The 17896-nt window shown below is 37.0% G+C and overlaps 1 protein-coding gene across 1 annotated transcript; it reads right to left on the bottom strand.

Moving 5' to 3' along the window:
• Positions 1-7947: 7947 nt before the first annotated feature.
• On the bottom strand, positions 7948-13120 carry LOC148905642 (uncharacterized). Its single transcript, XM_089040236.1, has 7 exons — positions 12740-13120; positions 12305-12378; positions 12126-12217; positions 11672-11781; positions 11433-11586; positions 8286-8375; positions 7948-7979 (listed from the first exon to the last, which is right to left on the bottom strand). Exons 1-7 carry the CDS (start codon positions 13118-13120, stop codon positions 7948-7950), a joined length of 933 nt encoding a protein of 310 aa, XP_088896362.1.
• Positions 13121-17896: the final 4776 nt, after the last annotated feature.

Genomic DNA, 17896 nt, shown 5'->3' with positions numbered 1-17896 from the left:
AGTCTTTTTACGGCTTCTTAAGTTTTTTTAACGACTTTTTACGGTAAAATCGTTCTTCGAAAAATTGTTTTGAGCCGTGGCTGTTTTTTTTTTTTTTTTTTTCGCAAGAAGCGGCGAGCTCAACACCCAAATGGATTCCTTAATATAATTGGCTAGAAAATGACATGTCTCTCTTGTGATTGGTTCATATCAGATGATGTGCAAAATCGTGCAATTTAGAGCTCAAAATCGTGCGATTTAGGCTGAAATCACTGCTGCAGGGAACCAATCAGATTGCAGGATTTGGTAGTGATTTCAAAATGGATGTAATAAACACTGAAATTGCACTCAAGCTACGCGGTCTTGCAATTTTTTTAAACCAATATTTGGATTTCAGACAAAATTGCACTCCCCACTCCGTTCAATGCCACTAGGGACTTTAAGATTTGCAAATTCTACGACGGCGACGTCAACCGGAAGTGTAAATAATTTCTTTTTGGGTTTCCGTTCATTGGAGATTTTATTCAAAACATTGTCAGTAAAGTCAACTCATCCACAGGGAAAACAGACTTTGAAGGCGCGAAATCCCAAAGTGAAGTTGTTTACACTACTGGTAGACATCGCAGTTTCGTTTTACATTTATCATCAATTTCACACCATATGTGATGAGAAACGTGCATGCCTCATCTTTATCACCATCACAATCAATACTACAGCAATATGATCCACTTTTACTTTTATCAACATCAGGGATGATAATTGTCACATTTGATCCACCAATAACAGAGAAATGAGGAACTACGTTTCTTATTGTAGAATAATTTTGTTTTGTTCCGTATCGATAGAACATCTCTGTGTTGTTGTAAAGAATTTTAGTAACACCATATTCATTACATTCGTAATACCACTTGATGTGAACAGTAGAACCAACATGTCCTTTCGTCCTTTGCGAAGGTAGTGAAATCCACTTGAACCCATCTGTTGGACACAACGTTTAAACATTGAATAATGGAATTAAGTTTGTGTGACATGTCTTATTGGTATTAAGATAATATATATGAATTAATTGCTAATGCGCATAATGTTTAATAATTAGTCATTATTTGTTTCGTTTATAAAACAGTTAAAAACATCAATATGAAGTACGTTCTAGATGACTGAATATTATATCAGAAAACGTTAACTTGGACCTATCTGTTGGAAACAATATTTATATTCAAAGATAAATAACAATAATTTAGAACCATTTTAATTGCATGTATATTTTGCGATGTGTCAGATCAGATACAAATGTTGCATAAGCTGGTGACAATTGGGTTATTGCCTACTCAAAAAAAAACTTCAAATAATCACTTGCCTAGGTCTCGATGAGCTGACTATGTTGTTACAAAAGCTCTTTAGACATAATAATTTTTCTTTAATTTTCTGTGTTCGTAAGTATCAGTAATTGATTTAACACTCTTAAACGACTAAAATACTTGTTTAAATGTCGTTTCTACATAAAACTGGATCATCTTTTTCTTGCATCCCAGCTATATTAGTTAAAGGAACATGACCATTGGAGAAGAGCAGCCATGCAGAAAAATCTCAGTGTTTTGGGCTGAGAACATCAAGTAATGTCCTGCAAAGATGCTGGCATCTTTACATAAAGACATTTGCTCTATGCGAAATATTACCTTCAATAGAATCTCAAATTACATCGACTGTATTATGTCAGGGGAAGCCTGTTAAAAAGAATAAAGCAACTGTTTGGAGTGCTTCATAAGTGAAGTGATAAGTGATAATAAAATCAGATGCCATATGGTTCCCAATTTTCTAACAAAGTGCGGTCTATTAGGCAATTCAGAACCCAAGGACTATCGAGAGCTAATTTACAGATGAATTACTTTAGTTTCTAACTTTAACATACCTGACAAGTTAACACACGATTGAAGGCAGATAACAGTAAAAATGAGGCGGAAGGTCAGCGGAAAATATTTCATCCTTTGCAATCTATGATACAAAAAGGCAAGATTCGATGCATGTCTTTAGGAGGTAGAGAGGAAATTCATCCAATAAATAAACTCATGAGATAATAAAGAAAAAGAAAATGCTAAACACGAAGATAAACTGATAAAATGCAATATCACGAAATAATCTCAAAAAAAAAAAAAAAAAAAAAAAAAAAAAAATTTAGAGTGAAAACAATTAATCCGTGAAACACCAATTACTAAATAGTACAAAATAGTGCTAATTAAACAATAGAAAACAATGGAATTTGCATGAAATTGTGCTTTTGAGTATTACTAAAGTTTCATGGTTATATTGTTTGCACTCTATCAAATAAACAATACTATTATTACTGAATAAATTATTACAGTATAAATTAAGTCGACACACATGACTTATTGCATAACGTCGTTTGGACCTTCGAAGTACGAATTTTTCTCGCTGTCCCTACCACTGCCACCAGCCAGAGGCTAACATTCTAGTGCTCTATGCATGCTGATGAAATACAGACGGGACTTAAAAAGCTTATGCTGACGGCAGGTATTGTGGGACAAAGTTTAGGTTTGTTGTATTCTATTTGTTTCGTTTTGCCGGTGCAAAGACAATTTCAAAGATATTATTTGTACTGAGAGCTCACGTGGCGTAATAATTTGAGTTAGAGTGGCGTTGGGAGGCAATATGAGTAAAGCTAACAGCCTAGTGAGCCCCGAGTATGTCGCGTAATAACTTGAGTTAGGTTGGCCTGGAGAGTCAATGCTGCCTGGAGAGCCGCGAGCAGAGCTGTGTTTTGTATCCACGAGGGAACTCGGCTAGCTCACGAGAAAGGTTGAGAATACGTTTGTGTAGGCCTGAAGCTCAAAGAACTCGGCTAGCTTGCGAGAAAACTTTGGAATTTTGTGTGCCTGGAGTTCAAGGAACTCGGCAAGACTTCGATATTCATGTTCTAAATACAGAAATTTCGTGTTCAAATGGGCTTGAATTCTGGAGTCCATCCCAGAGCATTAATTTACCGGCCATGAGTTGATGCGTTTTTGTAAACATTTCATTCAAAAACTGTGTAAAACACGAGGGAATTCGAATTTGAATAGGTTAAGTGTCGAGGGCTTTCAGATTGTGTACTCTGTGGCCGCCAATACTTCCACGTGTTTTCTCGCCCATTTTGGTTTATTTGTTCACGGTTCCTTTCCACTCTTTTCGTTGACTTGGGGGGGGGGGGGGGGGCTCTACGCAGTGCCTCAATTCTTGACTAAGTTCTGAGCTTGAGTAAACCAAGGGGTGGGTCCCTGCCTGGGGTCTCCTAGGTTTTCATTTACCGTGTAATGAATTTGGAGGTTCCGATCCCTTCGTTGGGCTTCGTTCCTTTGGTTACACGTCCCAGCGCGGATTTCACACCGATTATACAGGATATTTGAGTAGTGGATAGTGGAATTATTAGCCGCCATTATTGTATTGAGTATTGGGTGTGAGTTTTTGAGTATTGGGTATATGGGGTTGAGCTTGGTAAGAATAAAGGTTGGCATATCACTATTGGACTTATTATTATGCACTATTACGACTGGAGTTTGGCTATATACCATCTCGTTGTATTGTCAGGGACAAGGAGCGCATCTCGACCCATAACTTAATCATACTGCGACGTGATAATGGCTTCAGTGAGAATATATTACTAATACGTAGAATGAATTAACTAATGAATCAAATAAAACAAAGACACTAACCTTTTTGATCAGGAGCCTTTGGTGTATCACTTGCTTTGTATGTTTTACTGTTTTTCTACATTTCGAAACAGCAACTTCAGCGCAAACTTATTTGAATAAAAAAGCGAAAACCCAGACTGCATAGAAAATTCTTGACAATTCAAGAGTTTTGTAGAGTGATACCGGAAAACACTCGATGATGAACACTCGAATTTGAAAAAAGTTCATTACATGCCATCAATTGATACAGAAGTATTTCCTTATTTTTCTTACCGAAACACAAGTCATCAGTCATCAGTCAAACAACCACAGTTCGAAACAGCTTTGCACGTGCTTTTATTTGTACTTTGATTGTGACAGAAGGTAATGTGTATTGCTATATGAAAACCAGTCTGCGTGTTTTTACTGTGATCCATTGTTTTGTTCGTACAATACGGATGTTTTCTTATGTGTTGCCCCTTTTACAGTAAAGCTGTCATCTGATCTAAAACAATAGCATATAATCCAATCCAAGGTTGAGAAAAAACTAGGTCGAGTTTGCCTGCAATGCATTTTTGGGATGTTTTAAGGGGCGATCGAAATAGACGCCATCTTTGAAATATATTCCCTACAACAGTCCAAAAATACAGTTTTTCCCTCAACTTCGACGCAGCTTTTCTCTCGACCTCAGGATGGCTAATAATACGTGATATATAGGACTTAAAAAAATCATTGCTTTGAAAATAACCGTAGACACGAATCTGTGGTATGCATGTAAAATCGGACATCTAATTTGATAAGATTAACGGCATTTATAAAATAAATTAAATAGTACGTACGCTGTGATTGGTTGATAGCCATGTTTGCATGAGGCTATGTAAACACAGTTGTGACGTCACAACTTTCGTGTTTTACCGGTACAAGTTCAAAAATCTATAAATTTACAGTTTCTTTTGAGGAAAAAAACGCCCCCAAAAATGTATTCTGAAGACGAAGTTCCAAATTTTGACTTGTGTCAGGGCCACAGGCATAACCCTAGGGTCTCATGCAGGTCTTTCTGATCGTAATATCATGACAATCTCTCGTTGGTCACCGCAAAGAGAATTCCCTCAGGTGCTACAACACGCGTCCTCCGTCAGGACAGCTTCGGTTGTTTAGCGACGTGCTTTCTCATGACTTAAGTGCACCGACCGATAAAGAATACAAGTATTTCAAGGAAATAGTCAGCAGCTTCAAACTTTTTCCAGCAATAGCTCTTCAGCTCCACAAAATATGTTCTCGAGGCAAGACGAAACAATCAACTTCGCTTCCATATTTTTCTCGCTGTCAAATTGAGCAAAACCACGTTTCTTTCAAACGAGAATTCCCTTCACAGTGACACTTGTTATCCGCTTTTGATCACTTTCGTATTGATAATCAATTCTGAAATCTTTTATTTAGATTTCTTTTCAATCTTTGAACATTCCTTTGTGTTTGTTTTAAAGTTTTAGAAGTGATAAATGTTTAAAATAGCTCGCGATTCTTTCTCGCTTCACATTTGCCTCCTTGACGTTTATTACACAAAATTTGATTGGCTAACGATCGTAGTTCGTGATGTATGGAGAATTTGTATTTTGATATGAGAATCAAATTCAAATAAAGATTTCTTTTCGTTGCAAGCGATAATGTTTTCCCTTAGTATTTATTTTATAAAAGCAATAGAAAACTTTTTCCCTGTGTTTACATAGCCTGATAGCAACACTCGGGGAGTTGGGAGAATTCTCGACAGTTAAATGCAAACCCTCGACTACGTCTCGGGTTTGCATAACTGTCTCGAATTCTCCCAACTTCCCCTCGTGTTGCTATCAGGCTATGTAAACACGGAAAAAGTTTTCTATTGCTTAATTTCAAGACACTTCCAAGCGTAATGCAATAGTAAAATTATGCATAGTCAACTAACTGCAAGTGCAGCTAAGACATAGTGAATCATCCAACTCCAGCAATACCATTGTGAATATACAAATACTGACTCGCAAAGTGTACACCTATTTCAGAAAATGAAACCTTGACGGTCCGATATCTGAAATGTGTGATCTGAAAATAAATATAAGTTTGGCTTTAGTGTTTTCCTTGTTAAAATAAGGGGGAAAATGCATTTCTATCTCAAAGATCGTGCTTCTATTCCAATTTAATATCAAGTTTAGCTCCATACATTAGTGTCAAAAATGGAGTTGAGAAAGGTCACTCCATATATGGAATCATATAATTCCATATTTGGATTGCGGGTCTTTACCCTGAAGTCAAAGATGGCAGACAAGCGTGCTTGTCGGCTGCCGAAACGGCTGAGAGACATTCACGAGCTTGGCAAAGACGAAAAACAAGAAAAAACTACAAAAAAAAAAAAAACGAAAAAAACATACTTCTCCCCAGTTCCTCTTTTAAGATCGGGAAAGAGAGCTTTGACACTCATTGTTTGATATTGGAAACTTCGTTGATCGGCAGTGAATATATAAAAACATTGGAACGTGCTGTGGTTGGTCTAAGATTTTAGATTCCGCATATTCGACCGTCATTTTGGCGCACTTCTGCGCCAATGTTCAAGCAGTTTTTAAAGCCAAATCCGAAATAATACAGGACTCTGACAACCTCTAGGTATCTCGCCTGCGATCACGATGTTATGAATTCTCGTCTTCAAATTTCTCGTCTGTTTTGCCAACCGTTTTGGTCTTGTAGTTTTGGGAGAGCAGATGATGATCATTTGAGCTATGTCACTCAACAGTAGTTATTTAGACGTAGTATACTTGGGCTTGTACGAACAAAGATTCTTTGGTTGTCATGATATACGCGATTCTATTGTGCAATAGGAGCTCTAACTTTAATTTTTGGGCATGCTTTTTTGGAGCGTTTTCATAGAACAGACAGGGCTATTAGGGCTTTTAATTGCATTGTAGGTCATAGGCTAGGTTTATAAAAAATATAAATTAACAACTCCAAAAGTAATTTTCACAAATAAAAACGACATTCCCAAGTATGAACTCACCCAAGGCATATACATTTTAGTCTTATCATCAGATGTCATATCTTCAATGTGGGATGGGTCAATATTTAGCTATAGCGATAACGTTAAAGTCTAACAGACTGAAAACATACACGATATTCTCATTACTGAGATGTTTTAATCAGGTTTGATTAACCAGAACTAACATTCAACAATAGAATTCAGGGAATACTTTTACTTATATGTTGAGTTTAAGGTGGTGATATCTACCCCTTCATTTAAGGCAGCAGAGACCAAAATGAGATTCGCAATATGTCTTATAGCCGTATCCATCTGGACAATTACTTGCAAAAAACCAGTAATCTCCCCAGCGGCGGGCCTTGTGGCACCAACATCCTGTTGCCCTTTCCTCTATTTTGTCATCTGGTGATGAAGAATCTGGGATGGAGAAATATTACATGAGACGATTTTTCTAGCATATATGCACGCAAACGCGTGCAAAGTATTAAAGAGAGAGAGAGAGAGATAATGGTGGAAGGGAAAAAAGAACCAAAAAGAAATCAAAGAAGAAAGGAAATAATAATAATAATACTAATAATAATAATAATAATAATAATAATAATAATTAAAAAAAAAACAACAACAACAACAACAAAAGAATGGAAAATAAATATCACAAAACTGAGTTATTGATCGAGGACGTAAATGTGTTTTTGAAAAACAGAAAGGCTTATCAAGGCTTTGCGAAGTATAACTCACAAAATTTGGTAGAAAGTTGTAATTTACAACAATGTCAGCAATGAATTAACTTTTGTGTCTTTTTGACTGAATCAAAAAATTAAAGATGTCAAACTAAAACTTATCTATTGCTCTTGAATTTTTCCGCCTGCGCTTCGTCAACAAGTGAGTTCATCATCTATGTCAATAAAAGGGGGATCCTTCGTTCGATTTCTAGAGGCGTCGAATGACAATTCCTTTATTTACCAAATCGGCTTAAAGAAATGTCAAAAATGGAAGGTTTCTTTGTATTTTACTCAGACTTTTGGAGTTAGAAACAATTTTGAAAGCTGTCAATCAAAAAATCAGCCATATCTTTACCGTTTATACAGAACATAGGTTTTTGGAGTGCATCAGCCAATCAAAGCGCGAGCAGTAGCAACCTGTCACTAAAACTAAAGAGTTGAAAATTTGAAGCACTACATGACTAGTAGTCGTTTAATGGGTGTATATATTGATTGCGTTCTTATTCATGAAATAAAAGTGATTCATAGGTTGTCCGTTCGTCTAATCAACTATTACTAAAGAAAGTGATTACTATTTGGAATCTCATGGTGGACAATGTTTTGCTCTCTCTGCTCCTGAAATATGATATTCATACGCACTTAAAGTTCATTTCAATCTGCTCTAAAAACTAATTAGCTCTAATTTGTTCAGATCTGTTTTTCTTGCTAATTCTCGTCTTAAAATAATTTTCATCGTATTAATTGAAACTCCCATTTCATTACTCTTGTATCTATCATTATGCTTGCGTCTAAAGCAGCTTCTGGATAGGTCCTTTACAAAAATATGCATTAATCCAAAGGAAACTGTGCAATAGAAGCATTTAAGATATTAACGCGAGATAATTTAATAATAAATTTTCTTATATTCAAAACTTAACTCACCTTCCTTACGATAGGCTACTGCAACCGTAGCCAGAACAACAATAATAACCAAGCAAAGAAAGCGGTTATGGTACATAGCTTCTCTTACTTCTGCAATTAATAAAACAAATAGAACTTTGCCAGGGAATTTGCAATTTGAAGTAATTTGAGGAATTAAAACGGTTTGTAAACTTGGACTGTTGTTTTATGTTATGTTTCGTGTTTTATCACAGTTAATTTTATAAAAATAACTTTAAATATTGAGTTTCAAGAATTCAAGGCCTATGAAAAATACCTCCCGTTTTCTATGCACAGCTTATTTAGTTTGAAAAGTTTTAAGTGAGGGTACTTTGATTGCATTTTCCGCTGGAAGATGCAAAGCACGAACTTTGGTACCCCTCATCGAAACAACGAGTACATGGCATAGAGCTACAATAATGGAGAGCCTTTTTCGAAGTTTCATTGTCACTTGTCCAATCAAAGAGAATCGCCTGTGATCAGTTCTCGACAGCCTAGCTATAATGATGGATAAGACATGACTGATGACGTATGATTTGGCGCGTCTTGTTCCTTGCACGTCCATATTGGTTCGCCTTAATTTCTTTAAACTCAATGAAAAAGGGCACCCTATTGATGTACCTTGTGTTAAGCTAAACAAACGACGAAAGAGGTATGCGTTTCTATTTCACTATTATTTTAAAAACAATAACAAATTTGTCCGTCTTTTTGGGGAAAAAGGGAAACCTTTTTCACAAAACCTGTAAATAGAGTTGTACAATGAAAAAGGGTGGGCTTTTCTAAATTTCATCTTTTGTCAGGAATGTTAAAACTGAGAAAAGAGCCCGAATTCAACGACCTTCTTTTAATAATTAAGTGAAAAGTAGAATTGCCGGAATGTTCCACTGATTACCTTTGCTGACCTGTGTTTTCTAACCAGTGTGTCCAATGCTTGTACTCGATGTGACAGAAGATCTAGAATGATTCATTTACGAACATCTCTTGCACTCTTATGCACCACCAATCAAAAAAAGTCTAATTGGTGAGATGATTATTGAATATAGTGTTGTTATTATAATTTCTTTTTATGTCTTGATCTTTGCCTTTTTTTATTATTTCTGAACAAAAACACATTTGTCTTTGCAGATTCGGCCTCGTGTCGCCAGATTTACATGACCGGTGGTCCAAACTGTCATTAAACCAAGTTAAAAAAAAGTCGAAACATTAAGTCCCCACACTCGACGAAAAAATGGATTTGTCATGTAGGCAAACATATAGACAAATATATGGGCAAATATCATATTTGACTAATAGTAGACAATATTTGCCCAATGACTGTATATGATATGTACCTACACATTTATCCCATGGGCACAGATGGCAAAGTCCGTATGGCCCAGTAAAATCCCAAACGGCAAATAAATAGCAGATATCATATCATCCATACATTTACCCGGTAGTAAATGAGAATGCTCATTTGATATGTGCACGTATTTGCCCAGCCCGTATATGTGTTTTATGCCTTACGTATACCCTGTGTTTGCCCAGGCCGTATATGTGATTCATGCCTTACATATACCCTGTATTTTCCCAGGCCGTATATGTGATTAATGCCTTACATATACCCTGTCTTTGCCCAGGCCGTATATGTGATTTATGCCTTACATATACCCTGTGTTTGCCCAGGCCGTATATGTGATTTATGCCTTACATATACCCTGTGTTTCCCCAGGCAGTATATGTGATTAATGCCTTACATATACCCTGTATTTTCCCAGGCCGTATATGTGATTTATGCCTTACATATACCCTGTGTTTGCCCAGGCCGTATATGTGATTAATGCCTTACATATACCCTGTCTTTGCCCAGGCCGTATATGTGATTTATGCCTTACATATACCCTGTATTTTCCAAGGTCGTATATGTGATTTATGCCTTACATATAACCTGTGTTTGCCCAGGCCGTATATGTGATTAATGCCTTACGTATACCCTGTCTTTGCCCAGGTCGTATATATGATTAATGCCTTACATATACCCTGTATTTTTCCAGGCCGTATATGTGATTAATGCCTTACATATACCATGCGATATGCTCTGACCGTATATGTGATTAATGCCCCCTTAATGCCTTAGATGTACCAGCACGTCTTAGCCATATTTGCTCAGTTGAATTGTGCTCATCATATTTGCTAAATTTAACTATGTTATCAGTCTTCAGCTATTGTCACTTATGGCAGGCCAAAAAAAATAGAAACGATATATGTCGTGACAACCACCTCATACTTTAAACATAGCTAACCTATGCTAAGAAGCAGGAAAAAAGACATAAATCATACTGAAACATTTTTATTGTGAATTTCCTTTTCTTGACGACTGATTAACTATGAACAATTTGTTAACTACAACTAATTGAAAATGCTCAGTTCTGTAAATTAATTATAGGTGTTTGATTCATCTTGTGACAGAATTTGTGAAAGAAGATCATAATGTTTAGTTGTCAATCGATCTGTGGCTTATGTACGATTCTTTTTAGATATTCTGTATTAGTACACTTCATTTATAACTGCAAAAATTTAATTAAGGACACCGAACGTGGTTGGGTTTCTACGAGTTTTATGAATTAAATCTTGTGTCACTGTTCCTCCGTTCCTTTGGCCTGATTTCTAGGGTTTTCCTTCTTCTTTCGATTATTTGAACATTATACTTGTTTACTTGAAGAAATCCAAAGGTCAATAGGCATAAATAGCCGCTGCTATACCGTTTGACCTTTGGATTTCTTCAAGTAAACGAGTATAACGTTCAAGTAATCGAAAGAAGAACGAAAACCCTAGAAATCAGGCCAAAGGAACGGAGGAAAAGTGACACAAGATTTAATTCATAAAACTCGTAGAAACCCCAACCACGTTCGGTGTCCCAGTGCCCTTGATTTGATAAAAACCTTTAGGTTCTCAATGCCCATTCGGGACCTCCAGATGGCCTTGGGCGTCTTGACGGCTCCCCGATTTTCCGCTTCAAAAACATGGTGAGACTGCGCTCTGACAGCCTCCTTTTTGCCTTTCGGTCCATGCTTTCCATGAACTGGTTAGCTAGGGGGCTTCTCCATGGCAGAGGGTGTTTTATTAAGACTTTACTCTGCTTAGTAGGGCCCCCTTCGTTATCAGAGCCACTGTTCGCTGTATCGTCATCAGCCTGGTCATCCGCCTCTGACATCGACTCCTCTGATGACATATATTCCAGTTTCATAATTGCCTTGACTTTCTCTTTGTCCCCTGGTGATAGCGAGGTTGACAAGTCCGCTGCCTTGGATCTGGATTTTAGGAGCTAAAAGAAAAAAGAAAAAAAACCACCGTCAGTCAAAGTTTCTTATTAAACAAAGTCATAATCGTTGCAAATTCAGTTTACTCACATTTTGTTTTCTCTGTGTTTTCCGCTGCATCTTTTGATGTCTTCCAAGGGCCCCTGAACGCTCTCTTTTGTTTCTCTTTCTTCTCGTCAGAAAGTGACTTTTAAGGGCAGCTGAAATTATATCAAGTACCCATATATTAAAACTTAAGACAAAATTTGTTAGAAATTTTGGCATTTGGCCGACAATTACTCCTTTAGCATCCATTTGTTTTTGCTTTGTTTTGTTTTGTTTCGTTTTTTTTTTTTTTTTTTTTTTTTTTTTACCCATGTTATTTTATTTCAAACTGCTTCCCCTCCCTTCGGCATTTGAATATTTCTAAAAGGATTTCGTTACCCCCTCCCCCCCCCCCCCCCCCCCCGACCACCACCACCCTTTGTCCTCACCCCTCCCCCCGGGTTAACTTTGATAGGTGCATAAGGCCTTTCGCACTTCGTAATATAAAATACATAAATACCTTCTAACTCGACGGCAGAGACATCCTTATGAACATTCAGAACTCTATCCCTTATTGCGTTATTAATCTGTTCGTTGACGTCATCTCTGAAACTAATTAGGAAATGCCATATTTGAGTGGTAAGTGGAAAACTATGGATGATTCAGACAAGATCATTTTTATTAAATTTTCATACTTACGCTTTAGTAAAATCCCATATAACAGGGTTTTCTTCCCTGTCCCGTAATTTCTTTGCTACCAAGCGTACTTCAGACTGTAATAACATAATATAATTCATTAAAATCATAAGATGTACCTTAAGTTATTCTTAGATATAGTAATAATGTTTTCATTATTTTTATGGCTGTGATTGTATAATATTGGGAAAAAAATCGAAATCAAATCAATTCCTTTACAAAAAAGGAAATTATCATTATCATTCAGTGTCTTGTTATTGGAAATCAATAGTAAAGTTTGGTAGCATTAACCACTACGATGGCGGGTTTCCCGCCAATTTTAGCATTGCATAAATTATACCGCTGCATAATTATACCAACTACTCTTCGCGCCAAGAATTTCCAGTAAAATTATCAATAAAAATAGCTTGCTTTTTTAAATATTGCCACTTTACTTACTGCAACAGCCTTTGAGACAGTAATCTTGGTCTTGCTGTTGTCCTTGTTCTGCTGGCTTTCTTTTAAGGCCGCTAGTATTTGGCGGTTTTGTTCTTGCAGTTCTTTAAACTGTTTCACAATCGTTTCGAAATTTGAAGAAATTTCTTCTTTTTCGCTGTCGGGGTCAACGTTCTCATTCTCGCTTGTTGCTTGCAATAGGCGATTTCTGTGTTCTCTTAGCACATCCTCGTTACCACCAGGGACAGAGGGAATAAGTATATTAAGCCTTTGAGAATTGGCGCCATTTTCAGTATGTCTACTGGTACTGCTTGTACTGGTAGTTGCAGTAACAGAATGGATTGGCATTGGGCGTCCTGGTAAAGGTGTAGATGTTCTTCCCATCTTTTGATCGCGACGAATGAACGCAATTTATAAGCAAAGATATAGAATGTGCGGGAAACTAGATGACCGACAGAGTTTGTTACCTGTTTGTGACCAAAAGGCGAATGAACGAATAAGTACATCCACTGAACAAATCTACTCCCTATCTATCACGGCGTATCACGTGACTTGTGATGACATATACGTTCATATAATGAAGTCTAATAATAAAAAAAGGAATAACTGTCATAAAAATGCTGAAGTTGTTTCCAGGATTCATGTTAAGTAATATATCTATTATCTTAAAGCTCTTTGCTCCATTTTATAAAGTTATGAAATTTTTTCTAAAGCTTAGATTCACGAAATATCATTGCAATAAACTTGATTAGCTTCTAGCTCTAAAACCATCGTACCATTATCTGCCGCCAACAGTGACAGCTCTAAGGAAAAGGGCGCGGTAATAAAGATCCGGCGTGCTTTTGTCCAATGGCATGTGGTTGATGGACGTGGAACTTTATTACGCTGGAATATGGCTGTTAGCCATTCAAAATGCTTGGATTTTGAGTAATTATCCCAATGATGCACACCGTCTTTTTAATTATATAGTTCTGGAAAACAAAATGTCTTCTGCGATGTCAAAGCGTTATCATTGCTTTCATTGTAACGAAGATCTACATTACAGAGTATTTTGCCGTCACAAAGAAGAATTTTATGATCCTTTAACAAATCAATGGCAATTACAGCGGAATGACGACGAAGACTCAAATGATAGTATTTTCACTCACGAGATTGACGGCCAGAACGACACTTCTTCTAATGACTACAGCGAGATAAACGTTTTGGACCAAACTGATCAAGACTCCTCTGATGTGCCAAATACAAACCAACCATCAAGTGACGAATTCTTACCAGCTACTTCACAAAAAGGTATTGATGTTATACGTTTATTTGATGATTAGATTATATAATCTTTAAATGTTAAAGTCAAACTGCATAGATAAAAGACTGAATCTTTAACAAGCGGCTGATTTGCACATGATCTAGGAGAAATTGTCAGTGACGCAAAAAAATTTCAAGGCCCCCCCTTTGAAGGCATCCAAGTTTATCGAAAACCCCCCATGGATTGTAGTAAAAAATTTAAAAATTTTCCCTAAATATCATATTTAAATTTCAAGACCCCCCATTTTTCACTAGCAAAAATTTCAGGCCCCCCCCCCCCCCCCCAATTTCTCCTCCCCCCCCCCCCCCTCCCCCTCCAACTTAAGTAATGACCGGTCCCTTAGCCCATGAGGTTTTTTTTACTGACATTTTTTTTTTCTAGTATTATAATGGTTTCAGACTTTATCTTATACTATGTTGCAGTTATACAATGCCGAATGAATAAAATACATCGTATTTGCTTATGTTTAAAGGAGACGGAATAAATAACTTTGAGGAAGAAGATCAAGTGTTTTGGGATGACAAGTCGGACAGTGAATCTGACCATGAAGAGATAAAAGGAAATGAAAGAAGGAGATTGGTTGAAACTTGGGATATTGATATCGAAGACCTAGAAAGAGATTTTGAACAATCTAGTGCAGAAATAAGCGTTGCCGTCGAAGCAAGTTCCCGAGTGACCCTTAGTAACTGGATTGCCTTGTTTGCGTGCTTTTGGTCTGCATACTTTTCTGTACCAGATCGAGGCATTGATATTCTCCTCGCCTTTTTTAAAGCGATTTTTCAGGTTTTGTGTGAGCTTTCGCCAATCATTTTCCCAACCGCAGTATTGGTTTTCCAGAGCTCCTTCAAACTCTTGAAAAATTATCTTTCTTTTAAAGATAAGCATTCAAAGTATGTTGTTTGTCCGAAATGCGACACCCTATACCGTTTTCAAGACTGTATTACAACAAGATTCGGGCGTGTCATTGCTAAACCATGTTCTCACATTGCTTTTCCGAATCACCGTCAATTGTTTCGCCGCACACCTTGTGGAGCGGAATTGTTTAAGGAAATTCGTTTGAAAAATGGACAGACGAAATTGTACCCACATAAAGTTTATTGTTATAAAAGCATCAGAGAGACTCTAACTCACTTTATTAAGCGACCAGACTTTGTACAAAAATGTGAGATTTGGAGAAATCGGAATGTACCGGACGATATTTTAGTTGATATTTACGATGGCCAAGTGTGGAAAGATTGGCAATATTTTAACGGCACTCCTTTCCTTGCCCAGCCTAATAATTATGCTTTTATGCTGAATGTTGACTGGTTTCAGCCTTTTAAGCACAGTGTCTATAGCGTTGGAGTCATATATATGGTCCTCCTAAATCTTCCGAGAAAAGAAAGGTACAAAGAGGAAAACGTAATAATAGTTGGGGTAATACCTGGTCCACACGAGCCCAAATTGAATATCAATACGTACTTACAACCACTTGTAGCCGAATTGAACTTATTGTGGCACGAAGGCATCCAAGTTCGGCCTCATGGGAGTAGAACAGCAAGATGTTTTCGAGCTGCCCTCCTTTGTATTGCTTGTGACATTCTTGCACTAAGAAAAGTTTGCGGTTTCTTAGGATGTACTGCTCACCGAGGGTGCTCAAAGTGCACAAGATTTTTTCCCGGAGATTTTAGTAGCATGGATTTTTCAGGTTTCGAAGATGACGATACACCAAGGACAAATGAAGAGCATCGAAGAGAGGCTCAGAAAATACTCAATGCAACAACCGCTGATGAACGAAACCAAATTGAAACTTCCACTGGAACAAGATATTCTGAACTCTTACAGTTGCCTTACTTCGATTGTACTCGTTACCATGTTGTTGATCCTATGCACAATTTGTTTTTAGGGACAGCAAAACATTTAATGAAAAATGTATGGCTAAATGCTGAAACGCCAATTATTTCTAAAGAAAATTTGAATAAAATCCAGGAAAAGGTAGATGACGTCAAAGCACCATCATTCATTGGGCGTCTCCCGAAAAAGATATCAACATCGTTTGGAGGATTTACTGCTGATCAGTGGAAAACATGGACTCTCTTGTATTCTGTATTCTGCATTTGGAATATCGTTCCAACAGATGATTTGGAGCTGTGGAGGTTATTCGTATTGTCCTGCTTTCACCTTTGCTCTCCACTTATTACAACTGAAGAGCTACAAGAAGGACATGATTACCTAGTGGAATTTTGTAAATCGTTTGAAAAAAGATATGGAAAGGAACGTGTTACGCCAAACATTCATCTACACCTGCACCTCAAACAATGTATTTTAGATTACGGGCCTGTATATTCATTTTGGCTTTTCAGCTTCGAACGTTTCAATGGGATTTTAGGAGCGTTTCGAACTAACAATAGATCTGTTGAAATACAAATCATGAGAAAATTTCTCCAAAAGCATGAACTAAGAGATATCCCTTTACCAGAGAGATTTCGAGAAACTTTCCAACCAGTATTGCAACTTCTTCAGGAGGCACAACAAGTAGGAACACTTGGCGAAAGCATCCCATCAATACCATCAACACTTAATCTTTCAGTTGGTCAAGTACTACGTTGCTTAGAGTGGAGCAATATGAATGCATACTCATGTTTTTCACCTCGATCCATTGATGTTCTTGATGATGACTATACAGAATATCTCTTTAAAGCTTATGAAACAATTTTACCTCAACACTCGGTCATTGAATGTGTTACCGATACGTTTGAGAGAATTAGTACCATTGGATATTCGGGGACAAAGCTAGGGTCCTCTGACTCTAGACTGGAACGTTCGTCCTTCATTCTTGCAAGTTGGTGTGGCCAATATAGTGGCAGTATTGAGACCGATTCATTTGACTTGCGCCCCGGTGTTGTCGATTTCTTTCTTAAACAAACCATTATAATTGATGGCAAGCAGGAATCATTGTGTATGGCAAAGGTTCGATGGTATCAGCGACATCCAGAAAGACACAGGATTGGCAGACCACATGAAATTTGGTGCAGAAACTTGTTTGAAATGGAAGGGCCCTCTACATTCATTCCCATACAAAGGATACACAGCCAGTTTGTTGCTGCTTACGATGTTATTGACAAAGAAAGAGTATTAATTGTTTGTCCTTTACAACGTAAATTGTACGGATGATGGAGATGACAGTAAAGTATCATCCAGGAAAAATATTCAAAGCTATCAAAAATAAACTGTTTGAACTGTGCATCAGTAACTAGATAGTCAAAATGAAAATTGAATGAATTGTTTGATGAGTTTAAAATTAGATGAATTAAAATAATTATGAATGAAATTGCATATATTGCCAATAAAAATTATGAATTCATATGTTTAGACTAAACAAAATTGATGCTTCAAATAATATTACAGATGTTAGCGGTTTGAAATGCAGCTAAGGTTAATGGGTTAATGAGTTTTCTTATTGTCACTGGAAAAAACGCATGTACGACTTACGCATATTATAAATACATCGTTCGCGTTTTTTCCTGTGTGTATCAACGCATATAACCTCACTTTCATGACATCAAAGCAAAACAATGATTGAATTAATGTAGTCGCAATATTGATGTCATGCGTTAGGAGAAAAAATTGACACATATGACTGAGATGGACCTGCATGCACCCCCCCTTGTAAGTCGTAAAAACAAGCCAACATCCATTATAATTCAGTTGAAAAATTATCGCCATTTGTTTTGAAATGTTTTGATTGCAATGCATTGAAACGGAAACCTCACATCGGATATACTCAGTTTGGGGTATTGTATTTGCTCCCCAGGTAAATATGGGGCAAAGCCTAGTGCAAAGTTGATTTCATATGTGCCCTTCATTTGACAATAGGG

Source organism: Actinia tenebrosa, unplaced genomic scaffold, assembly GCF_029948245.1.
Source record: "Actinia tenebrosa isolate PJP-AT-01 unplaced genomic scaffold, QUT_ActTen_1.0 PGA_scaffold7__59_contigs__length_16204524, whole genome shotgun sequence".
Classification (NCBI taxonomy): Eukaryota; Metazoa; Cnidaria; class Anthozoa; order Actiniaria; family Actiniidae; genus Actinia; species Actinia tenebrosa.
The sequence above is the reverse complement of the archived record's forward strand: the minus strand, read 5'-3'. Positions and strand labels throughout refer to the sequence as shown.

What these genes read in the sequence shown, in the direction of transcription:
- LOC148905642 (XM_089040236.1), bottom strand. Translation starts at nt 13,120, where the DNA reads ATGGGAAGAACATCTACACCTTTACCAGGACGCCCAATGCCAATCCAT. An exon ending in CTGTCTCAAAGGCTGTTGCA is followed by an intron (nt 12,379 to 12,739) that starts GTAAGTAAAGTG and finishes ATGTTATTACAG; the next exon opens with TCTGAAGTACGCTTGGTAGC. An exon ending in AGTAGCCTATCGTAAGGAAG is followed by an intron (nt 7,980 to 8,285) that starts GTGAGTTAAGTT and finishes ATCATATTTCAG; the next exon opens with GAGCAGAGAGAGCAAAACAT.